The 26,485-nt window shown below is 42.3% G+C and overlaps 1 protein-coding gene across 3 annotated transcripts in view; it reads right to left on the reverse strand.

Annotated features, from left to right (window-relative positions):
- NARS2 (asparaginyl-tRNA synthetase 2, mitochondrial) overlaps positions 1-26,485 on the reverse strand; it is a 127,518-nt gene that overhangs the window by 94,218 nt on the left and 6,815 nt on the right. For 2 of the 3 annotated variants that reach the window (XM_079787606.1, XM_079787604.1), the window contains exons 4-5: positions 23,799-23,939; positions 18,064-18,144 (exon numbers count right to left, since the gene is read on the reverse strand). In XM_079787606.1, coding sequence (XP_079643732.1) covers positions 18,064-18,144; positions 23,799-23,939 — 222 coding nt within the window. Of the gene's footprint in view, positions 1-18,063; positions 18,145-23,798; positions 23,940-26,485 lie in introns of those variants that run through there. The other variant, XM_079787605.1, reaches the window with a different exon arrangement.

Raw genomic sequence — 26,485 nt, forward strand, 5'->3', positions numbered from 1 at the left:
GGGAGGCCATAAAGGGAAGCTTCTTAGCAGCTTATGGAACCAGTAGGAAGAAGGCTGTTTCTTCCCTTCTTGCCTCAGCAACAGCAACTGCCCTCTCTGCTCATTGCCAATAAGAAACTGCCCAAACTTCAAACTCTTGCTCTCCACCAATGGACTCCTGTTCAAAACAACCCTCCCCATTTTCTCCTGGAATTCAATAAAACTGATTGCCCTTTTGCCTCTTCAGACTTGCCTATGGTTCGCCATAGTTTGCATGTCCCAAATTGCAATCCCTCTGTTATTCCCAAATAAACTCACTTGTTCTTTTAAGGGTGACAGTCCCTAAACAACTTGTATATATCAACTAAATGAATATTTTCTCCCACTTATTAAGATGAAGGGGAAAAATGAGAATCTTGGGAGGAGGTTGTAAGAAGGAAATATTCAAGTAGTCACGGCAAATTTGGAATATTGCTTATCCAAAAAATTCCCCTTTTAGTCCTTTCTGATCATGAAGCGTTGGTTCCAAACCTTTTCTTCACCTTTAACACCTAAAATCTTTTATTTTATTCCGTCCTTTCTATTTTTATAATTGCTAACAAGACCCAGTGCATATCACTTACATCTAGATGTAATACCAATGGCCTCCTCTCCTACCGCTTCCTCTTCTAACCTATTCTTTCTGCCTTCATCAGGTCTTTCCCATGCTTACAAATCCTCATTGGTTCTGTAGTATGTCTTCTTTGTCCTAACCTACCTTACCATTCAGGGCTTCTTTCCCACTGTTCTCCATTTTAAAAACACTCAAAAACAGAAAAACATTGATAATACCCTTAAAATTCAACTGCTCTTGTTCCCCTCATTTTGCCTTAATCGTTCTTACTTTGTTTGCTTATGCTGTATTTCCCCCCCCCCCCCACCCAATAGAATGCACCTGCCCCTCTCCCCAAGAAATAATACTTTACCAATCTTTCATCACTTAATCATATACTGCTTTATATTACTATTCAACTGTGTATGTACCCGTCTCCTCACTGGAATATAAGCTCCTTCTTGGCAGCTCTCAAAGTCAGTAACTTATATAAAGGCTACTTGTATTCTAAACTTGTCATACTATAGCATTTACATAATGAAATGACATTACTTTCGTCTTCTTTATATTATGTTTAGAACATTGTATTATTTTCTTTTTTAAATTGAGTGCATAAAAAGCTTATATTATCTATATTTCAATAAATTGGCTATAAAAAGTGTTGCACCTTACAAAGCTGAAGGTCGCGGCCCCATATAATCTGCATCTACTTCCACCTCCTTCTACCTGTGTGTTCTCAACTCCCACAATTCTTCCCCTTGTTCCCTATGCTCCATCCACACTGGCCTTTGTGGTGATTTCTTGAAAACTTCAGGCTCCAGCACAGGGCCTCTGTCCTTGCTGTGCCTCTGACTAGAAAGTCCTTGCCCCAGGTATCAACATTACTTCCTCCCTCACATCTAACATGTTTCTGTTAGAGTACTAGTATCTTCTCAGTGAGGCTTCCCCTGACTGCCCAATATAAACCTGAATCTCTCTCTCTAGCAATCCCTAACCTCTTCTTCCTGCTTTACTTTTCTCCACAGTACTAATCACCATATGTTCTAATTATCTTTTCCTGGGTAACATATCACTACAACTTAGTGGCTTAAAACAACAATCTATAGCTACTTTTCATGATTCTGTGGGTTCAGCTGGTGGTTATTGTTTGGGGTCTCTTATTTGATTACTAGTGGCCCGGTGCACGAAATTCGTGCATGGAGGGAGTGGGTGTGTGCCCCTTAGCCAGGCCTGCACCCTCTCCAATCTGGGACCCCTTAAAGAATGTCCTAATGCCGGTTTACAAGGATCGGGCCTAAACCGGCAGTCAGACAGGACATCCCTCTCGCAATCTGGGACTGCTGGCTCCTAACCACTCACCTGCCTGCCTGCCTGATTGCCCCTAACCACTCAGCCGGCCGGCCTGCTCATCCCCAACTGCCCCCCGCCTCTGGCCTGCTAGCCCCCAAATGCCCTCCCCTGCCAGCCTGCTCACCCTCAACTGCCCCCCGTGCCAGCCCCCAACTGCCCGCCCTGACAGCCTGCTCACCCACAACTGCCTCTGCTGCTGGCCTGCTCGCCCCCACATGCCCTCCCCACTGGCCTGCTTGCCCCCAAATGCCCCCCTGCTGGCCTGCTCACTCCAAACTGCCCCCCCCCCCCGCTGTCCTGATCACCCCAAACTGACCCCCACTGATGGCCTGCTTGCCCCCAACTGGCCGCCCTGCTGGTCTGATCATCCCCAACTGCCCCCCCCCCCCTCGCCGGCCTGATTACCCCCAATGGCTCCCCTCCACCGGCCTGATCACCCACAATTGCCTGCCCTTCCTGGCCTCTAACTGCCTCTACCTCGGCCCAGCCATCATGGCTTTGTCCAGAAGAACATCTAGAAGGTCTCCTGGAAGGTCTCCCAGTCTAATTAGCATATTACCCTTTTATTAGTATAGCTAGAGGCCTGGTGCACGGGTGGGGGCCAGCTGGTTTGCCCTGAAGGGTGTCCCGGATCAGGGTGGGGTTCCCTAGGGGCGTGGGGTGGCCTGGGCGAGGGGCCTGTGGTGTTTTGCAGGCCAGCCATGCCCCCATGGGGTGAGGGTCCCCGCTGGGGGGACGTGGCCAGCCTGGGTGAGGGGCTGAGGGCTGTTGGCAGGCTGGCCACGCTCCCCAGTGGGGAAACTTACTCCATGGGGCGTGGCCAGCCTGAGTGAGGGGCTGAGGGCTGTTTTCAGGCTGGCCACACCCCTTTCAGGGTGGGGGTCCCCACTGGAGTGCCTGGCCAGCCTGAGTGAGGGGCTGATGGCTGTTTGCAGGCTGGCCAAGACCCCCAGTGGGGACCCTCACCCCATGGGGGTGTGGGTCCCTGCTGGGGTGCCTAGTCAGCCTGGGTGAGGGCCTGAGGGCTGTTTGCAGGCTGGCCATGCCCCCCAGCAGGGACTCTTACTCCATGGGGGCGTGGCCAGCCTGGGTAAGGGGCTGAGGGCCGTTTTCAGGCTGGCCACACCCCCTTCAGGGTAGGGGGTCCTGCTGGGGTACCTGGCCAGCCTGGGTGAGGGACTGAGGGCCGTTTTCAGGCTGGCCAAGGCCCCCAACGAGGACTCTTACCCCATGGGGGTGTGGCCAGCCTGGGTAAGGGGCTGAGGGCCGTTTTAAGGCTGGCCACGCCCCCCTGTGACCCAGGCCCTCAGCCCCTCCTTGAGTGGAGGCCAGGATGGGCAGGAAGCTTGGCTTCCTCTGTCGCCGGGAGCAAACCAAGCATCCTGCTCGCTCCAGCTCCATAGCCGCTTCCATCTTTGTTGGGTTAATTTGCATACTCACTCCTGATTGGCTGGTGGGCGTAGCAGAGGGACAGTCAATTTGCATGTTTCTCTTTTATTAGTGTAGACCAGTGGTCGGCAAACTCATTAGTCAACAGAGCCAAATATCAACAGTACAATGATTGAAATTTCTTTAGAGAGCCAAATTTTTTAAACTTAAACTTCTTCCAACACCACTTCTTCAAAATAGACTTGCCCAGGCCGTGGTATTTTGTGGAAGAGCCACACTCAAGGGGCCAAAGAGCCGCATGTGGCTTACGAGCCGCGGTTTGCCGACCACTGGTGTAGACAGCTAAATGGCCCTTGGGACTGAAGTCATCTTCAGGCTCATCTGAGCTAGACAACCAAGATGACTTCTTCAACCACATGTCTGGTGCCTTAGCTGGGATGGCAGAAACAGCTGGGTGCTAGCCAGGAATCTTTGTCTCACTACTTAGCTTTCCCATATGACTAGTTTGGGCTAGCTCAAAGCACAGTGGTCTCCTGGTGGTCAGACTTCTTACACGACACAGGCTTCCTCCAGAACTCACATTCCAAAAGACCAAAGTCAGAGTTTGTGAGGTTTACGACCTCGCCAAGGAAGTTTCATTTCTACCTTGCTCTGTTGGTTACACAGAATCCGCCTGAATGAAGTGTGGGAGGGGACCACAGAAGGGTATAAATACTGGAAAGCAGAGTACACTAGTGAGCTATCTTCAGACTGTTACCACAATGCGTAAAATGCTACAGCTTTTACTTTTTTTATTGTAAATATTTCATTTATTGTACCTCCCTTTCCACAAAGATATACATTCTCGAGGAAAAAGACGTCTGTGTACTTTTTCACGACTATATTCCTATCACATGTTATGTACTTAATATTAATTGGGAAAAAGAATTTTTGTATTAGGTAAGTGATATGCATAAATAATTCACCCTATATGCTTACTTCTCACCCTGGGTTTTTCCCTTATTCCAACTCCTACCAATTTAACTTTCTGGAAAGGAACTTGAGTAATTTTAGAAGAAGAAAGTGAAAGACAGAGTTGGAGGCAAAAATCAAAGACAGAAATATAAAAAAGGGTCACAACTGCTTACTTTGCCCATGCAGACATCTCTGATCACTGCAGCACCTGAAAATTCTCCTAGCACACTTATAAAATAGTAGAGGCCCAGTACACAAAATTCATGCCTGATCGCCCCCTAACCGCTCCCCTGCCGGCCTGATTGATGCCTAACTGCTCCCCTGCCAGCCCGATTGCCCACAACTGCCCTCCCCTGCCGGGCTGGTTGCCCACAACTGCCCTCCCCTGCCAGTCCGATGGCCCACAACTGCCCTCTCCTGCCGGCCATCTTGTGGTGACCATATTGTGGTGGCCATCTTGTGGTGGCCATTTTGTGACATCACGGTGGCCATCTTGTGACGACGTCGCATGATGCCACCTAGGCTTTTATTATATAGAATGAGCCAGATTTTATATTTAATAATTCTATATAAATAATTCTGTATAATTACCCTTATAAAACCCAACTAAATAGTTATGCTGTCTATAATTTCATGTGTCGGCTTTGTCTGTTGGATACGAAATAATTTCTTGAGAACCAGCTCATTTTAATTTTTAAAAACAAATTTTAATTCAGAATTCTCAACAATACAAATCTACGCATACTAGTATAACAGAAAAAACTGAACTAGTTAGTGAATTCTCCTAGTTGGTAGAGACAAAGCAGCTGTGACTATGGGGTTAAAAGGGTGTTGGTCATGATCACCTCACTTTCTAAGCCTATGTCTACATTTGATGTCATACATTTAGCAGTTTCTCCAGAGGCCGTAGCTTTCAATACTGACTGTATATTAGAAGCACCTGGAAAGCTTTAAAAATCCCCCATGCCAGACTGCATCCCAGACTAATTAATCTGAATTTCAGAGCACAAGCATTCATACTTTTTAAGGTTCCTTGGTGAATTCAATATACAGTCGAGACAGAATCATTGTCTTAAACTCTCCCTTCTCCTTTACTCCATCAGTCTCTTCTAAACTAGTCATGGGGGGGGGGGGGGTAGGGGGAGAGAAGAGGAATAAAATGAGAAAAAAAATTAATTTATTTTAAAAAGGCAAGAAAAGGAGGGAATATTTTAAAAGAAACAAAAGAACAAAAGGCACAAAATAAGATGGTTAAAAATCAAAATGCCTAAGCAATCACAATAAAGATTAGTGGACTAGATTAAATAGTAAAAAGGGAAAAGACTAAGGGCTACAGCAATTAATTTTTTTAAAATCTGAGCTATATGCTATTTCCAAGATACACATTTAAAACATAAGACAAAAAAAAGGCTGAGAAAAAGGATGAGTGACAGTAAAAAAAAAGTCAAACAAATACTGATAAAAACCAACTATGGTTAAATTAATATAAAAAAATAGATCATAAGAGAAAAAGCTGTGCTTGGGGAAAAAAAAGATCACTAAAAGTTAAAGGTTTATTTGATTAAAAAGTGGTTCTAAAATTGTATATATCCAGTAACATAGGATATATGGAATATATGGAATTCTATACCATGTCCAGGGATAGGAACACTTAAGACCATAAAGATACCAGTTTTTCTAAACTGATCTACAGAATCAATGATATTCCAATTAAAGACCAAATAGGGTATTTTTTTAAAGCTTGCCAAGATATAATTCATAAGTTTACGTGGAAGAGAAAAGGATCAAGAATAGCCACAAAACTCTTAAAATTAGGTCAAAAGATTTAACTTATTACATACTAAGACTTACTGAAGAGCTCGAGCAATTGAGAGAGTGAGGTGCTGGCACAGGGATGTTCTGATAAACCAATAGAACAGAGTAGAGCGCACAGAAATAGACACACATATATGTAAACTTAATTTATGACAGAGATGACAATTGTGATTACAGGAAGAGAAATGAACTATTCAATAAATTGTACTGAAATAGTTATCTATTTTTGGGGGGAAAAACTGGACTCTTACGTCATACTCAAAAGTCAATTCCTGGTAGATAAAGGACATATAAGTGTAATGCATAAACTATAAAACTTTTAGGAGATAATATAGAATTTCTTAAACAGGATAGAAAAGCACAAACCATAAAGTAAAAGACTGAAACCTTTCTACATTAAAATTAATAACTCTGTTTATCAAAAGGGAGTACAGAGAAAGAGAAAAGGCAAGCCACAAACTGGGAGAAAAGATCAGCAACAATATACTCAACAAAGGATTAATGTTATCCAGAATATAACAACACTGATATGTAAAGACAACATAATAGAAAATACTATAGAAGAGAAAAGGAGTGGCCAACAGCCTTAAGAAAATATTATCAATCTCAACAGTTATTAGAACAAAGCAAATTGAAAAAATCACATCAAGATCTCATTTTACATCCATGACATTGGCAAAAATTTAAGACTGAAAATATCAGGTGTTGACAAAGATGTAGAACAGCGCACCCTGCTGGTAGGAGTTTGAATTCTTTCTTCACTTCCTGTAAAAATTTGGATTTATCTAGCAAAGCTGAGTCTATGAACATGGACTTCTACTATTCTGTATATACCCTTGAAGACACATTCGAATCACCTGGAGACTCTTTTTTATTTGATATTTAGAGAGAGGAAGGGAGAGAGAGACAGAGAGACAGAGACAGAGACAGAGAGAGAGAAACATCCATCGGCTGCCTCCCGAAAGGGTCCCAACCAAGTATCCAACCCACAACCTGGGTATGTGCCCTGACTGGGAACTGAACCAGCAACTTCTCTATCTTGGTTCAACATTCAACCACTGAGCCACACCAGCTGGGCTGAGTTTCAGTTTTATACCCCATATACGAGTGAAATCATATGGTTCATAGCTTTTTCTGACAGATTTCGCTTAGCATAATATTCTCAAGGTCCATCCATGTTGTCGCAAATGGCACTATTTCATCTTTTCTTATACCTGAGTAATATTCCATAATATATATATATATATATATATATATATATATATATATATATATATCACATCTTCTTTATCTAATCCAGTGGTTCTCAACCTTTTTAATGCCGTGACCCTTTAATACAGTTCCTCATGTGGTGACCCCCAACCATAAAATTATTTCCGATGGTCTTAGGCGACCCTGCTAGCGGTTCTCACAGGTTGAGAACCACTGCTGTAGAGCCTAAGACCATCGGAAAACACAGATATTTACATTACGATTCATAACAGTAGCAAAATTACAGTTATGAAGTAGCAACGAAAATAATTTTATGGTTGGGGGTCACCACAACATGAGGAACTGTATTAAAGGGTGGCGGCATTAAAAAGGTTGAGAACCACTGATCTAATCCTTTATTGAAAGACACTTTGATTACCCCCAGGTCTTGGCCACTGTGAGGACCTGAACAGACACCTCTCCCAAGAAGACATACAAATGGCCAACCGATATATGGAAAGATATTCAATTTCACTAGCTATTTTGGAAATACAAATCAAATTCACATTATTTTGGTGGCATTTATTATTGCAGAATTTTGTTTTTCCTATTTAAAAATATCTTGCAAATTCATGTTTCTGAGAGACAAAACGGAAATAACTTTTTAAGTCAAATAGCACTAGCACAGAACTTTTAAGAAAAAAACAAGGCTTAACAAATATTTACAGGATGAATCAAATAGTGCAATTTTAGTCCAGTGTGTCTGATGGGGATTAGATCATTTTAAGAATGTACTCCATTTGGTAGATACCAGAAGACGGAAGAAATAGCGCAGTCTTCTCAATAGGAAGCAGCAGCAGCAGCAGGCTATATCAATTCAGAATCTAAGGGAATATTTTTTACCATGGTGTTAATTCACAAGATCCTCACTTCACAGTGGAAGTGGCAAAAACACAAGATGAGTGAGAGCATACCAGCTTCCAGGTCAGTTCTCTTCTCAGTGCCCTTGAAAACAAGGTTTGCTTCTCTTAGTTCTACTATGGCACTTTCTCTTTTCATTGAAAAAAGCAACACATCAAATTAAAAAGTTTTAAATGTTGGCAATACACTCTGACAGCTAATTCATAAGTAACAGCATCACACATATTGCTGACAGAGTTTGGTACAAACTCTCTAGAGAGGAACAGGTAACAGTGACGTCTATGGGAAAGATTAAGAGGGTAGCTGCAAGTCAGGGGTGGAAGAGAAACTGACTTTTTAACTTCTGAATTGTGCATTACCTTTTTGTTGTTTTTAACCTTTTGCACTCGGATGTCGAGTGTGACTCTACACGGTTAGCATTAGAATAAAGGAATCGAGAAAAAAGCAAGCGAGTGCAAAGGATTAAGTAACACAAACCTATAATAACAAAATTCAAAGAATCTAGAACAGTAGGCCCTATGCCGAGGGGCAAACATTATTGTGAGTCTCTTATCTATCTTCCTACATAGGACCTACGCATTTTTCACCTGCACATGCAGAAACAGGGCCTTAACTGGAGCAACAAACATCCTCACAGAAAAGAAAATGGCAACACTTAAGGTTGAAAGTTCTGCAAATGAAAAGAGCCCACAGAAAATAATAATCAACAGGTAGCCAAATGTTCCACCTGTGTCCTGTGGCACAGAGGACACAGTTCTTCCCCTTAAGGAGCTTACAATCTAGATGAGAAACAAAATTGATGTCAAGAAATGATTAAAGAACTGAATATTAAAACAGGCTACAGCAACTGAACACAAGTACAACAGGAGCTGGAAGAGGGAAAGATTAACATTAGCTGAAAAAGAATTGTTTTGAAAAGAAGTTTGACCTGGGTTAGCCCTCATACCATCTAAAAATTTTAAAAGAAGCAGGTAAGAGTATTAAAAAGTGAAAACATCAAGCATAACCAAAATGATGTGCGCCATAAATAACCTAGCCATAAAAATTTGCAAGCATCAAAAGTCTGTCCAATAACTTCTAGAATGCACAACAGCTTGGAAAAGAGAAACTTTGGGTTTCTCCTGCATATTAAGTTTTCCTTATTTTTGCATAGCAATTTTAAGTTTTCATACATGTTATTTCCATTAATTCGTACAACCTATAAGCATAGTGTTAGTCATGTGGTAGGCAGTTAGCTAGACATGAGCAGAGCAAGGATGATGGGCCAGAAGGTCACCAAGGTGAAAAGTCCCAGGTGCCTAGCCAGGGACAACTGTAGTGTGGGACCTTGCCCCCACAGTACCTTTTCTCACCCAGCATGAGGTTTGGACCCCCTGACCTTTCCTCCCTAGAGATAACATCTAGGCCTCAGTTGTATTTCAGCTCCAGGCCCAGAAAAGCAGCAAAACCAGACCAGCAAGACAAGGCTGACCTCAGGATCAGCTGCACTGAATAATGACCCCACCCTGGTGCTGGCCAATCAGTCAGTGGAGACCTAGACCCTGAAAGGACACACCTGGAAATCTGCTGAATAGTCTATTGAGATCTTCTCCTGGGACCTCCCCTAAAATCTCCACCCTTAAAACCCTTAGGATGAAGTGAATTGTACACTTACAAATGGGTAAAATGGTAAATTTTATGATATATATATATATACTAGAGGCCCAGTGCATGATTTAATCATGCACCTGGTGCACCAGCTGGCTGTCTGTCCGCTGGTGCCCCAGGCCTTCCGAAAGCCTCCGGCGCGGCGGAGGCTTTCGAAAGGCCTTGTGCCGGCGCAGACAGACAGACAGCTCCCCCGCTTTGGCTTTTGATCGCAGGGGAGCCGGCTGTCTGTCTGTCCGCTGGTGCCCCAGGCCTTCCGAAAGCCTCCGGCGCAGCCATGACACAGACGCTGAGCTCGCGGCGCCACTGGCGCCGCGAGCTCAGCGTCCTGCTGGCCCAATCAGCTACCCCGGCCACCCTGAGTCCCGCCCCCTGCGCCTCCTGCTGGCCCAATCGTGGGCGTAGCGGAGTGATGGTAATTTACATATTACCATTTTATTATGTAGGATACACACACACACACACACACACACACACACACACACATATATGTACACGTACACATATATACATATATATAACCAAAATAATAAAAAAATGCAAACCAACCTAGGGCCATACTTCAGAACACAGTATGAGATTCAGTATAAAACTCTAGGTATGAGGTTTTCCACAGTATAAGATTCAGATATAAAATTGCACATGTCTCCTTGCATTCCATTTAATAGCCTTACACTTTCAGTTCCTTCTTCACTTTATAAAGTACATCAGTGTATAAATTCTAGACTTGAGCAGTGTTCCTATTATATGAAGTACTTCTCTTAGATTTTTCTCAGTCTAATTGAATTTCATAATGTGTAACCAATTACCCATCACACGCTGGCAAAGAAGAATTGTAATAAAAGTTTAAATGTGAATAACACATTTACATATAACTTGTAAATGTTCAAGAGCAAAAAGCAAAAAAAACCCCACAGTTGCCTCAGTTGGTTGGAGAGGCATCCAATACACCAAAAGGTGGCAAGTTTGATTCCTGGTTGGGGCGTGTGCAGGAGGCAACTGATCAATGCGATGTTCTTTCTTTTTCTCTTTCTCACCCCTCTTTCCTCTTTTCTAAAATCAGTTAAGAAAGAAGAAAAGAAAACCCACAATAAGATACCACTTCACACACTCTGATATGGTTATAATAAAAAAAAGAAGGGCAATAAAAAGTGGCAATGATGTAGAGGAACATGGCTGATGGGAATGTAGAATGGTGAAGCCACTTTGAAAAATGGTTTGGCAGTTTCTCAAAACAGAGTTACCATATGACCTAGCAATTCCACCCAAGAGAAATGAAATCATCCAAATGTTTTCACAAATGTTCATAGTAGCATTACTCATTATAACCCAAAGGTGGAAACAATCCAAATATCCATCAACTGCTAAATGGATAAACAAATGTTGTATATCTATACAATAGAATACCAATTGAATATAAAAAGTAATGAAGTACTGATATATGCTACAACATGGATAAACCTCAAAAACTTTATGCTAAGTGAAAGAAGCCAGACACAAAAGACCATATGTTGTATGATCCCATTTATATAAAATGCTCCAGAAAAGGCAAATCTATGGAGTAGTTTTAGGTGACCTACAGCTGGGGGTGCGTACGGGAAGGAACTTCTAATGGATACCAGGTTTCATTTCGGGGTGATGAAAAAGCTCTTTAATTAGATTATGATGATGACTATACAACCCTATGAATAAACTAAAATCCATGGAAATGTATACCTACGTGAGTGAATTTTATGGTATAAAGTTGTTTTTTTAAAAACCTGCTCCATTTCCTCATTCTTATAGCTACCCACCAATATGAACCTTCCAATCCGTCCATCCAGATTCCAATGAAAACCCTGCTACTTCACACTCAAGACTCTGCTCACATTGTTCCCCACCTGGAATACTCTCCCTAGGGTACAGCCAAGTCACATAATCGTTTTGAAGATTTTTCTAACCAAGTCAATCCTCACTATCATAATTTTCCTCTAGATTCCATATCACTTACAACTGGCAACACTATATCCTCAAATATAGACATAAGGCAGTTTCACCTATTTCCCATCAATCTCTAATTCTTCCTTTAGTCTCTTTTATCTTCTCAGAGACAAACTAGTTACTCCAGTATCGTAAAGACCAAACATAACTGTGGAAACTCAAGGCCTTAAACAAAGAGGAAAACGTGTACATCAAGAAATATTATAAGATAAGTAACATTGAGAGTGAAGGAAAAACATGCTCCTGCCTCCATTGACCCTGCCAACTCTCCACCTCTACAGTAAGAACCTCAGTCACATCTTCATATCCCTCGTAACACTGAGCACAGCATCTGGAACACAGATGATACCAAATGTCTGCTGAATAACGAATGTCCTGAATGGAACTTTCTACATATGTATTCAGTAGCCCCCAACCCTTAACAAATATCCAAAGTCTTAAAGCAGGAAATAAAATGAGGAAAAAGAAAACTAAAATAATGAGACATGCATTCATTTCTCAGCAGTGTTTAGAAGTGCATGTTCTTACTGTGCATTTCAAGGTGGCTTCTTACTGTTGTCATCAAACCTGACACCTCAGTGTTGTCAGAGCAAAAAAAGAGCACTATTAAGAGAATCTAAACTTTAAATATGAAATTGTTCCCTCTTAACAGTGGGGTGCCAAGATTCAAACTCCTTTGATGCCACATGCAGTGAGGAGAAAATTAACATAAGCTTGGAAGGACAGAGGTCTGTGAGGTGGAAATGAGAAGCAATGCTTTCAAAGGATAGGGGGGCAGAAGACAAGTCTTAGAGCTGAACTTGTGAAAACAACAAAGACAGCAGGTCATAGCAAAAAGCTACACATCCCTGAAACCTGATTTAGAGCCTGACTGCAGGAGTCTAGGATCAATGAATTTAGGAGCATCTTCAGGTACTCTGAATAGGTAAGTCTAATTCCATCACAAAATACTTAACCTGGCCCTGAAATACTATGAATATAGAACAGTTGTTTAGCTTCAGAAATCCTATCTAATAAAAAGTAATATGCAAATTAACCACCACTCCACTACACCCACAAGCCACGCCCACCAGCCAATCAGGAGCGAGTATGCAAATTAACCCAACCAAGATGGCTGTGGCCACAGAGAGAGCAGGAGGATTATGTTTCCCCAGCAATGGAGGAAACCAAGCTTTCTGCACACCCTGGCCAACCCAGGCCTCCACTCAAGGCTACAAAGTTTCAATTATAGAAGATAAATAAATCCCAACAAAAACAGCGGCAGCCACGGAGCTGGAGAGAGCAGGAGGCTTGAGTTGCCCCTGGCGATGGAGGAAGCCAACCTTACGCAGCCCTGGCCTACCTTGGCCTCTGCTGCTCAAGGCTACAAAGTTTCAATTATAGAAAATAAATAAATCCCAACAAAAATGGCTGTGGCCATGGAGCAAGCAGGAGGCTTGGCTCCGCTCAAGGCTACAAAGTTTCAATTACAGAAGATAAATAAATCCCAGATACCAGGACCTCCACTTGGGTCGCCGGGGGGCGTGGCCAGCCTGCAAACCACCACAGGCCCCTCGCCCAGGCCGCCCCACGCCCCAAGGGAACCCCCACTCTGATCCGGGACACCCTTCAGGACAAACCAGCTGGCCCCCACCCGTGCACCAGGCCTCTATCCTATCTAATAAAAGAGTAATATGCAAATTGACCGTCACTCCAACACACAAGATGGCTGCCCCCATGTGGACACAAGATGGCCACCACAAGATGGCCAGCAGGGGAGGGCAGTTGGGAGGGATCAGGCCAGCAGGGGAGGGCAGTTGGGGGCGATTAGGCCAGAAGGGAGGGCAATTGGGAGGGATCAGGCCTGCAAAGGAGGGCAGTTGGGGGCGATCAAGCCTGCAGGGGAGGGCAGTTAGGGGGAACCCAGGCCTGCAGGGAAGAGCAGTTGGGGGGGGACCAGGCCTGCAGGGGAGGGCAGTTAGGGGTGACCAGGCCTGCAGGGGAGGGCAGTTAGGGGTGACCAGGCCTGCAGGGGAGGGCAGTTAGGGGCAATCTGGCTAGCAGGGGAGCAGTTAGGCATCAATCAGTCTGTTAGGGGAGTGGTTAGGGGGTGATCAGGCTGGCAGGCAGAAGCGGTTAGGGGCAATCAGGAAGGCAGGCAGGCGAGCAGTTGGGAGCCAGCAGTTCTGGATTGTGAGAGGGATGTCCCGTTTAGGTAGGATCGGGCCTAAACGGGTAGATGGACATCCCTCAAGGGGTCCCAGACTGGAGAGAGTGCAGGATGGGCTGCGGGACACCCCCCCCCCCCCATGCACGAATTTCGTGCACTGGGCCTCTAGTATATATATATATATATATATATATATATATATATGTATATTTATATTTATATTCCCCTTCCTATATATTTACCTTAATTGATAACTTGCCTTGTGTTGTTTAGAGGCTAAAATACACATACTGTAATTAATTATTCAGTCTTGCTTATGGTAGCAAAGCAGTTATTTTCAAATTTATCACTTTTTAACCCTTTGCACTCGCTTGCTTTTTTCTCGATTCCTTTATTCTAATGCTAACCGTGTAGAGTCACACTCGACATCCGAGTGCAAAAGGTTAAATTAGTTACAGATTTTTTTATTTGTTTAATTTGGATCTCTTTAATAATTCCCTTCTTATTGGTAAAAACAAAACAAAACAACAACAAAAAAAACCCTTTAAATTATACCTTGCATTCACTATCATTTACTTTTTAATATTTAGTGGTTTAGGGATTATAAAAGGTATTTAAGGTAAATGATTCTTCTTCACTTCAATATTCAGAACAAGGTGCAATATTCAGTTAAATTGCAAACAGAAAACTAATCACACAAACACAGAAAAAAATGTATTTTTATAATTTATACATACACTCTCAGTATCCGCAGGGGATTGGTTCCAGGACCCCCAGCTGATACTAAAATCCACAGATGCTCAATTAGTCCCTTATATGAAATGGTGTAGCCCTAGCCAGTTTGTCTCAGTGGATAGAGCATAGGTGTGTGGAATGAAGAGTCCCAGGTTTGATTCCAGCCAAGGGCACATGCCCAGGTTGCAGGCTCGATCCCCAGTAGGGGGTGTGCAAGATGCAGCCTATCAATGATTCTCTCTCATCACTGATGTTTCTATCTCTCTCTCTCTCTCTCCCTCTCCTTTCCTCTCTGAAATCAATACAAATATATAAAAAATAAATGAAATGGTGTAGTATTTGCATATAACCCATGCACATTCTCCCATATACTTTAAACCATTTATAGATTATGTATAGTATCTAATACAATGTAAATGCTATGTAAATAGTTGTCATGCTATAGAGCTTAGGGAATTAGGACAAGGAAAATGTCTGTATATATTCAGTACAGATGAAACCATTGTAGGCCTAACTACATAATACATAGCAACAACAGAACTTTTTTTCTGAACATTTTCAATCTGTGGTTGGTTGAATCTGTGAATGCAGAACCTGTGGATACAATCGGCTGAATGTATCATGTGCTATCTTCTTTGAACTCATATATACAGATGCTAACATTCACTTTCTTACTCCATATACAAGACTAAACTCAAACAGATTAAAGTCTACAATTTAACACCTGAAAAGATAAAACTTTTAGAAGAAAACATAGGTAGCTGACATTGCTGGTAGCAATACAAATATTTTTGGATATGTCTCCTCAGGCAAGATAAATAAAAGAAAAAATAAATGAAACTATATCAAATTAAAAAGGTTTTGTACAGCAAAGGAAACCATCAACAAGACAAAAAGACATCCTACTGGATGAGAGCAGATATTCATCAATAATACATCCAATTAGGGGATAGTATCCAAAATATATAAGTACAACTTAACACACACCCACACACACAAAAGAAACAACCCAATAAAAAATGAGCAGAGGACCTGAATAGACATATGAAAAGTTACTCAACATCACTAAATCATCAGAGAAATGCAAATTAAAACAATGAGATATCACCTCACACCTGTCAGAATGTCTATCATCAATAAATCAACAGCAAGTATAGGTGAGGATGTGGAGAAAAGGGAACCCTTGTGCACTGTTGGTGGGATTGTAAATTAGTGCAGCCACTATCAAAGTGTATGGAGGCTCCTCAAAAAAAGAAAAAACAGAACTACCATATGATTCAGCAATTCCACTTCTGGATATTTATCTGAAGAAATCCAAATACTAATTTGAAAAGATATATGCTCCCTACATTCACTGCAGCATTATTTATAATAGCTAAGATATGAAAGCAACCCAAGTGTCCATGGATAGATAATTAGATAAAGAATATGTGGCACATATATACAATGGAATATTATTAAGCAATAAAAAAGGATCTTGCCATTTTAATGATATGGATGGACCTATAGGGTATTATGCTAAGAAAAGTAAGTCAGAAAAAGACAAATACCATATAATTTCACTTATATGTTGAATCTGAAAAACAAAATAAATGAACAAACAAAACAGAAGCAAATTCATGGGTACAGGGAACAAATTGATGGTTGCCAGATAGGAGGGGGGTTGGAGGGCTGATAATAAAGGTAAAGCAATTAAGAAGTATAAACTGCCAGTTTTAAAAATAGTCACAGGGATGTAGAGTACAGCAGAGGGACTATAGTCAATAGTATTATAATAGCTATGTATGGTATCAGATGGGTACTAGACTTACTTTGTATCCTAATATATAAAAAGCCAGGGGCCGTCATGACCAAAACAACCGGACAGACGACCTAACACAGGCTGTGTGGTGCGACAAGGCTGGCAGGGGGGTTAGTGAGGGATGACCAAACGAATGGACAGCAGGCTGCGTGGGGTGACCAGGCTGGCAGCGGGGGCAGCTGGAGGCAACCAGGCTGGCAGGGTGGGGGGCAGTTGGGAGCGACCAGGCCGGCAGGGGGGACAGTGACGGGCAAGCAGGCCGGCGGGGGCGGGGACAGTTAGGAGCGACCCAGTCAGCAGAGGGGAGCAGTTGGAGGCGACCAGGCCGGCAGGGGGGGGGGCAGTAAGGGGCGACCAGGATGGCGGGGAGGAGCAGTTAGGGGTGACAAGGCCGGCTGGGGGGGGGGGCAGTTGGGAGCAACCAGGCCGGCGTGGGAGGGGAGTTGGGGGTGACCAGGCTGGCAGGGGGGTAGTTAGGGGCGATCAGGCTGGCAGGCAGATGTGGTTAGGGGTGATCAGGCTGGCAGGGGGGGCAGTTAGGGACGATCAGGCAGGCAGGCAGGTGAGCAGTTAGGAGTCAGCGGTCCCAGATAGTGAGAGGGATCCCGGATTGGAGAGGGTGCAGGCTGGGCTGAGGGGACCCCCCCACCCCGTGCACGAATTTCGTGCAACGGGCCTCTAGTATTATATAAATGTTTAAGTACTAAGTTGTACACCTGAAACTTAATAGTTAATTTTATATGTCAATTGTAGTTAAAATCCTAAAGAAGAATGAAAACATACTGAACGAGAGAGAGCAGTTATATATAAGTCTTGTGTGAAAAGAATCTTGACTTCTCAGAGATAAAGAAATCAGTGAGTAAATGAAAGAAATACAAAAAACACTACTCATCCACATACATTTCTTTTTGTCCCATTATACTACTGGCCAATGATTTTAATCAGGATGGCAGACTGGTAAATGAAAGGGCTTTCAACTGCCCACAAGTAAAAAAACCGGTAAATTTTAAATGACCTTCACAGGCAGGCTGACAATGCCTGGAACTTATTAGGAGCTCAAAAAAACGATTGCTAGATAAAGAATTAAAATAAGAGCCTTTGTGAAGTGTACAGATCATATATCATTTCTTATGAAAAATGTATTTTTTAAAGACCTTGAAAAAGAATATATTCACATGTATACTTTTCTATTTTAATTTATCTTTTAAAATATGATATATCCAAAAATATTAACTGGGGGCTGCATTTGCACAAAGTATACCTTAGAATCTTTATTAATCTCTTCAAGTTTCTTCAGTTCACCAATTCATAGATATATAAGAAAAGCAAATGGAGTACTAGACTAAAAATCTACTTATTTTAGTCACAAAGTAAGTAATGAAGCTGGTAGGACAGGAATTAGAGAAGTTTGAACTTTTACATATTTTTTTAAGTATTATTATTGACAAATTTTCAGGTTCTGGTCATGGTCTCTCCACATAGCTCTTATTAAATGTAAAACAAACCCTCAGATGAAAAATATCAGAGCAATATATCCCCAAAATGGGAAGCACAACTTACTTCAACTTGAAAGAGTTCTCCAGCCCCCTCACAGTCATTGGATGTGATTATTGGAGTATGAATATGCACAAAGCCACTGTCCTGCAAGAAAGAGAAAAGCCACTTTTTTCAATATATTTGTATATGAAAAAATTCCAGGAACACAGATCATTATACTATTAAAATAGCATTAAGAGAATGCCATATCAAATCCTTCCCTAACTCCCCAAATAAACATAGTGAAATATCAAGCTGAGTTTTTACTATTAATAGAAGCACAAATAATTTTAAATTAGAAAGTGAGTTAGACATTATCTAGTCCAATTTCCTAAATTTCAAAGATAAGGAAATTGAGGTCCAGAAAGGTTTAATGAATTCCCAAGTCACACAGCTAGCCAGTGGCAACCCAGGAGTGAAACCTAGGTCTTTAAGGTCTCCCTCTGGTACTATTTTTTCTTCCACTTTTTGAACCTACTGGGAATGATTTCACGCGTGCGCGCACAAACACACACTAACCCACTCAAGGTTAATGTATAATAATGTTGCCCACAATGCTAAAGGAATACAAAGTGATCAATGTAAAATTCAGTTATTTTGCAATGAGATCCTAAATTGTAACAAACCACCAAAAAGGAGAAAAATGAAGGTTGACAAATAGAGACTAAAGAAATGAACAGCAAACAAGGCAGAAATGATTTTTAGGAAGTCTGTCATTAAATTGATGGCACAGAGCGCTGCACACAGCATAGGCAGTGCACTTCCTTTGCCTCAAGGAAGATTCTGAGCAGCAAATTACTGAGGTGCCCAATTGAAATTTTTCCGCTCCAAAGTCTGAGACTATTTCCATTAGTGAACCACAAAAGCTGTTGCTAGTTGGTCTGAAATAACCCAACAACTTCAAGGTTAAGCTTCTTTCATTTTTTACTATGGATATAGGCAAAACGTTACATGCAGCATAAATAAATGGTGCAGGGTGGAGATGGAGGTAACTAAAGGGGACTTAGGCTGCAAAGGCAGAATAGTATGTGTTTAATGGAAAAGTTGTGGTCTTGAAATCAACACAATAAATTCATATAATACACTTCTAACCTCTGCTAAATTTTGCCTGTCACTGGTGGAATATAAAATGTATCAGGGTGTTACCAGGGACCTCCCAAGTTTGCCCCCCTTCATAAAAACATTCAAGTATTCTGGCTAAGATACAAAGTATGCAGTTAACAACTTGCCTTAGGATGCAGACAGATTAAATATTCAAACTCTAAATTAGGAGTTTTAGAAAGTATTCAAATATGTAGTTAATCTGGGAGCAACATGCCTAGAGGTGCTGCAGGGCACATTATAGAGAACAAATGAAAAATAATCAATAATAACATTACTGCATAAAATTTTTATCTCTCAGGAGCCAAGAATTATGGACATGAATCATTTATTCCACACAAATGCAGGCAACTACGAGCATGAGCGCAGTAAACAAAGAAAGGAAATGAAAAATCCAAAGGAAATGAGGGTGGGGAAGAGGGAGGAGAAAATTTAACGGTTAAATATAATCCCCAAAGTTAGAACTGGTCAACTGCCACAAGAAACAACACTGTAAATCTTATAAAAATAACTGTATGAGATTTAAAAAAAAAAAAATACTTGAGTACTGGGAATTATTCTTAATACTCAATTAATGCTAAACCTTTAAAAGGTGTCACCTAACCTTTTAAGGCTTAATGCTGTAGCAAGGCTTATCATATCAAAGTCTAGAACATTACCGCCAAAAGCTATAAAGGGTACAAAGGAAGAATAATAAAGCATTGAGAACAAAGTCCAAAAATGAAAAAGCAGATAGGGAAGCAGAAAGATAAAATGGAAAATAAGTAGCAAGGAGTGAAGGAGTCCTGTCAGGAACTGCTCCAACGAGGGTCCAGTGTGAGATACCTACTCTCTCCCACAGCAAAGTGGTACCTAATTAAAGGTATGAAGGCCAGACAAGGAATCAAAAATAAAAGCACACACTTTCATCCAATTTTTCAGATTGCACCCACTACCTGTAAATACCTAAATATTTTGAAAGATACACATACTAGAACCAACTATTTCATAAGGCACTGAGCATTTGAAAATTACCGGTAATGATTTCACACACACATTGGTGTACTACAGCCCACAGACACCACTCAATGACTCATGGACTATATTTTTCTTTCACACACCCCCAAAATAAGTATCCTTATTTATCAGAATGAACAACAACAACAACAAAATATAGCAACCAATGTTAGTTATAGGCACACCACTGGCAACAAAAAGTAAAAGCAAAAGGAGAAAAAAAATTCCACAGAAAGCAATCACAGGAATTCAAAGACACAGCAGTCAGGTCATTCAACACAGGGAAAAAGAATACTCCACACTGTGGCAGGCTTTGAAAGCACTGCCATTCAGAAGAGGGAAAAATCTGATACTCAAAAGAAGACCCTTGACTCATCAAGAAAGGGCAAGCGTTTTCTGGTTCAATTTAGGAAGCCAGGGAAGTATGCTGGTATTTAGAAAAATTGGCGCCTCAAGAGATAATCCTGTTATTTGAGAAACTCAGTTCTTCTAAATAACTCATTCCTTGAGGATTCTAGATAGCCAAGTTTTAGTACATAGCAAATGTGTCAATTTTATGAGAAAACCAAGTTATAACAAAACACTTTTGATACTCAACCCAAAATAAATAATTCTAGATGCTTAAAATATCCTAATTAAAAAGGTACTGCTCAAGTTTAATTTTTCCTATATTTTTAGATTTAAAATTTATAAAGATTTTACATTTTAACATCTCTTTTGGGAGCCTAACCTAACAACTCCCAGAAATAGAACCAAATACTAGAAAACATATAACGATTATTTAATATGACCTATCACTCTCCTGTGATTTCTTTAAACAATTCAAACCTCATTGTCTCATGAACAATGGGTAACATTATAGGAGTTGGTATCAGGATTATATTTTCCAGGTCTTTACAATAAGTACCTACTTTATAACTATCACCAACAGTGCTAAAATTTCTTTTCAACTACTTAAAGTATTTTTTTTAATTTTTATTTTGCTTTTTTTTTTTACTTCAGATTTTTTTTAGCTTCTTCCCTTATTTTAAAATTGTTTACATTTTTGCAAAAGCTTCAATAAAGAACTATATAAAGTAGGTAAAGCCCACTTGTCAATGGACTGCCAATACTACCACCTAGTGGCCAAAAATCTATAAAACTTTCAGAATTAAAACTGGTCCAATTTTACCAGCTGTTAAAGCCATAGGAGGAGAAAACATTTTAAAATCTGAACCAATTTTCTGTTCTGTGGTTCAAGCACTACTGAAAAATTACATGGAAGTTATATAAGAAAGTTTATGAGAATATATGTAAATGCTTCCTTTCAAACTAGAATGGGATGATATTGTATAATGTGATTTATTTTCCTTTATTTATCCAAAAGTACAGTCTATGTTTCAAAGTCATGATGTTCTTCAGCTGTTTTTTACCAGAAATCAACTCTGAAGGAGCTTTTTAAAGTGCAAGAACTCTCTTGGCATGCTACAATACATCAAGGCCTGCATAAATTTGGATACAAGGAAGGGTATGTTATTAAACAATCTCTGCAAATTAGCTGGATCTGAAGAAGTGGCATAAGAAGAATTTCAAAGCACATGGAATAACTGAACTTTATCTTCTGGATCATTCCTTCCCTTTTGCCCCACCCCCACCCCCCTTCACAGGGGAAGGGTCCCTTCGTAGGGAGCAGCTATAGGGTTAAGCCTGGGACTGACCTGTTGGCAAAGCCACAAACAAGTCCCAGTTTAGAGGGCACAGCCCTCTTAGCATAATTAAGCTTGACCTTATGACGCCCCCTAGATCCTATGTGGGTAGCTAATGGGCTGTGGGAGGTGCAGCAAGTGCTGCCAAAACAAGTGAAACTCACAAGAACATTGTAACTATGGTGACCACTACCTTGTTTACCTCTGGCTATAAAACAAAGGCTCAGCTTGCCATCTGGATCTCTCTCTGTGGCCTCAGCCAGGCACAGGAGATCCACCTAGACCCAGCTATATTCTCTTGTCTGTCTTTTCTTCAATCCTTCACCGCCCTCCCTCAGGCTCGCCGAACCCTTGGCTGAGCTGGCCCGGCATATCCCTTTACCTCATCAACTTACCAACAACATTTCACTGTGGCTTTCCCCAGTGGGGGAAATGGCAGAAAGGCAAAACCAAACTAGACAAAATGTCTTTAAGTCATTAGATCAATCTACTTGATTAACATCAGTAACTCAAAATCTGCGCTAACTATATATATAAAATATGTCTATGATGGATATGGAGAAGCAGGGGCCAGATTTACCCTCCTACCTGAAAAACCAAAAAGACAAAAGCAAAACAAAAAATCCTACAAGAAAACCACATGAAAGAATGCTTTTCGAGACACTGAATATCAGACATCAAAGGACAGTGATTTCTGAGAGATGGAAACAAACACAGTGAACCCCACCTGCAGCCCAGCTTACTATCTTGAGGTTTTCCAGGCCATGGCAGGGAGAGGGGGTAATAAAGTGGAGCCCAGCAGAATCCCTGAGAGTCTCAGGAGACAAAAGTGGCTAAAATTCAAGACAGGGTACCAGAGAGGAGAGAGTTGTGCAGAGAACTACGGAGATGTGCAGAGGGTCACCTGGAGTATCAGGTACAGGAATGATCAAGCAAATGCTCATGAGGAAACCATCCAAGGCCAGAGAAAGAACCACCCAAAAAGATGAGAGGAAACAGTGTCTAGTGTTCATGTGTGGCTGAAAACTGTGTCTGAACAAGCCAAATTGGAAAAGTTCGTAATCCACATGGCATTTGGCAGAGACCCAGAAAGGCTTTGCCTCCGTAGTGGGGAGTAATTAGTCCTAGACTGAGAACTTCTCCAGACCCACTTAAAGCCAACATACAAAGGATCAAACCGTTTTCAAATAACTGCATACCAGAATAAATCTTAAGAAGCTTAAAATTTACAATGTCTGACACCTAACGAAAGATTTGCAGGTATGCAAACAGGCAGGGAAACATAATCCATAATGAGGAGTTTAATAAATCAAAATTGACTCATAATTGACAGGTGTGTTAAAACCAGAAGAATAGGACATAAAAACAGTCCTTTTACTGCATTGTATATATTCAAAACTATATTGTATATGTTCAAAAGTTAAGGAGAGAAAAGGAAGATATATTTATTTAAAGGGTCTAAATCAAACATCTAGATATGAAACCTACAATGTGTAAGATAAAAATACTCTGGATAGAAATAACAAATTAGGTGTTGTAGAAGGAAAGATAAATTAACTTGAAGACAAAGCAATACAAATCATCGAAAAGAAACACACAAAGAAAAAAATAATTTTAAAAAAGGAAAGAAAAGAACATCAGTGAGCTCTGGATATATCATCGAGGGGGTCTAATATTTGGGCAGTTGAAGTCCCTAAAGGAGAAAAGAAACATAAAAATTTTTGAAAATATAATGGTTGAAAATAAAAAAGAATTGATCCAAGAAACTCAACAAACACCAAACACAAGAAACATAAAGAAAACTGTGCCAAGGCACATCATAATCAAATTGCTCAGAACCAGTGATAAAGAGAAAATTTTATATCAACCCCCCAAAAAAGTACCATGTGAGTAAAGGGTATTTTCAGGATAATATTCCAGTATTACCATTATTCAATTTTGTTACAAGACAGACCACTGAGAAGCAAAACACCTTACCTTAAAGAAAGAATGAATAGCAGCTGTGGCCTCACTGCGAACCCTCAGTATAGAGCCCAGGGCATTAGTTCTACACCGAAGATGAGGAAATTGTCTTAGATACTCCAGAGGAGGTCTGTGTTTATATTTTAAAGGGAAATCCTGCCAATAAGTGGGGGGAAAAAATTAGAAGCTGAAAAGATCGTTTCCAGGGCATTTTCAAAATAGTAGTGCTTTAGAACAAAACTAAGAGGCTTTCCTTCTTTATTTAACTAGTGGCCCGGTGCACAAAATTTGTGCATGGGGGGGAATTCCCTCAGCCCAGCCTGCACCCTCTCCAATCAGGAACCCCTTGGGGAATGTCCGACTGCCGGTTTAGGCCCGATCCCACAGAGATGGGGCCTAAACCAGCAGTTGGACATCCCTCTCGAAATCTGGGACTGCTGGATCCTAACTGCTCACCTGCCTGCCTGCCTGATCACCCCTAACTGCCTCTGCCTGCCTGCCTGATCGCCCCTAACCCCTCTGCCTGCCTGCCTGATTGCCCCTAACTGCCCTCCCCTGCCTGCCTGATCTCGCCCCCAACTGCTCTCCCCTGTCACCCTGGTCTCACCCCCAACTGCCTCTGCCTGCCTGATCACCCCTAACTTGCCCTCCCCTGCCAGCCTGATCTTGCCCCCAACTGCCCTCCCCTGCCGGCCTGATCTCGTCCCCAACTGCCCTCCCCTGCCAGCCTGATCTTGCCCCCAACTTGCTCTCTCCTGCCGGCCTGATCGCCCCTAACTGCCCTTCCCTGCCGGCCTGATCTCGCCCCCAAGGGCCTTCTCCTGCTGGCCTAATCTCGCCCCCAACTGCCTTAAAACCCCTCCTCAGCCCCCACCTTAGGTTCTGCCTTTGCAGTTCACCCAAATTACGTTCTGATTGGTGGGTTTCTATGCCAGTCAGAGTCAAAAGCTCCGCCTCCTAGGCAGCCATTGGCTCCTCGCAGTTCACCCAGATTTGGTTCTGATTGGTCGGTTTCTATGCCAGTCAGCATCAAAAGCTCTGTTTCCCAGGCGGCCATTGGCTCCTCACAGTTCACCCAGATTTGGTTCTGATTGGTTGGTTTCTATGCCAGTCAGCGTCTCTGGGCCTGATTAGAGAGGCGGGGCTGATCAGCAGCCCCCGCGGAGGCCCAGAGAGAAAGAGAGGCATGGCTGCTGGTGAAACTCGGAGAGAAAGAGAGAGGCAAGGGCTGATCAACAGCTGCCACGGAGGCTACGGATCAGACCCTGCTTCTCTCTCCAGGCCTCTCTCCGGGCCTGATCCGCAGCCCCCTCAGCAGTCAGTGCTGGGTTGCCACAGCAACCCAGCACTGACTGCAGGACTGACTTTTTATATGTATAGATATAACTGAATATAGTCCACATTAATTCCAAGTAGAATGGTGGTGTGGTGGAATCAGGGAGATGAGGGTTTAAATTCTGCTCTACTACTTATTAGCTGTGGAACCATGGGCAAATACACTTAATATCACCGATGCTAATCTGTTATTTACCAAATTTCTATATGTTAGCTATCAACCACTACTTACAAATAGAGAGATTAGGATATAAATATGAAAAAGAATCTATTTTGGCACACAGGAGTTCATAATCCTATCTAATAAAAGAGTAATATGCAAATTGACTACTCCAACACACAAGATGGCTGCCCCCATGTGGTCCAAGATGGCTACCCCCACGTGGACACAAGATGGCTAACACAAGATGGCCAGCAGGGGAAGGCAGTTGGGAGGGACCAGGCCAGCAGGAAGGGCAGTTATGGGCGATCAGGACAGTAGGGGAGGGCAGTTGGGAGGGATCAGGCCAGCAGGGGAGGGCAGTTGGGGGTGATCAAGCCTGCAGAGGAGGGCAGTTAGGGGAGACCAGGCCAGCAGAGGAGGGAAGTTGGGGGCGACAGGGCCTGCAGCGAAGGGCAGTTGGGGGGGGGGACCCAGGCCTATAGGGGAGAGCAGTTGGGGGGGACCAGGCCTGCAGGGGAGGGCAGTTAGGGGTGACCAGGCCTGCAGGGGAGGGCTGTTAGGGGTGTCCAGGCCTGCAGGAGAGGGCAGTTAGGGGCAATCAGGCTGGCAGGGGAGCAGTTAGGCATCAATCAGGCTGGCAGGGGAGTGGTTAGGGGGTGATCAGGCTGGCAGGCAGAAACGGTTAGGGGCAATCAGGAAGGCAGGCAGGTGAGCAGTTGGGAGCCAGCAGTCCTGGATTGTGAGAGGGATGTCCGACTTCCATTTAGGCCCGATACTACTGGGATCGGGCCTAAACGGGCAGTTGGACATCCCTCCAGGGGTCCCAGATTGGAGAGGGTGCAGGCTGGGCTGAGGGACACCCCTCCCCACCCCGTGCACGAATTTCGTGCACCGGGCCTCTAGTATTGTAGATATAAAGATATTAAATACACACTGCTGGTATTTAATTTTAAAATCACCCAAATGTCTTGAAAGTCCACAATCATTCATAATCAATTGACACAGTTTAAACAGTTTACCAACATGCGCTGCTATCTAAATATATGAGGAAAGGTCAACAGCTTTCTGTCATGGGGCAGAGTATTTATATATTTACAAAACTTCTAAAGAAAATTATGATTTACCTAGAAGTATTTCCACCCCTATCCATACTCATAAGATTGAGAGAGAAACAAATGTTCAGACCAAAACCACAGTTTCAACA

Source organism: Cnephaeus nilssonii, assembly GCF_951640355.1.
Source record: "Cnephaeus nilssonii genome assembly, chromosome: 13".
In the NCBI taxonomy this organism is placed as follows: Eukaryota; Metazoa; Chordata; class Mammalia; order Chiroptera; family Vespertilionidae; genus Cnephaeus; species Cnephaeus nilssonii.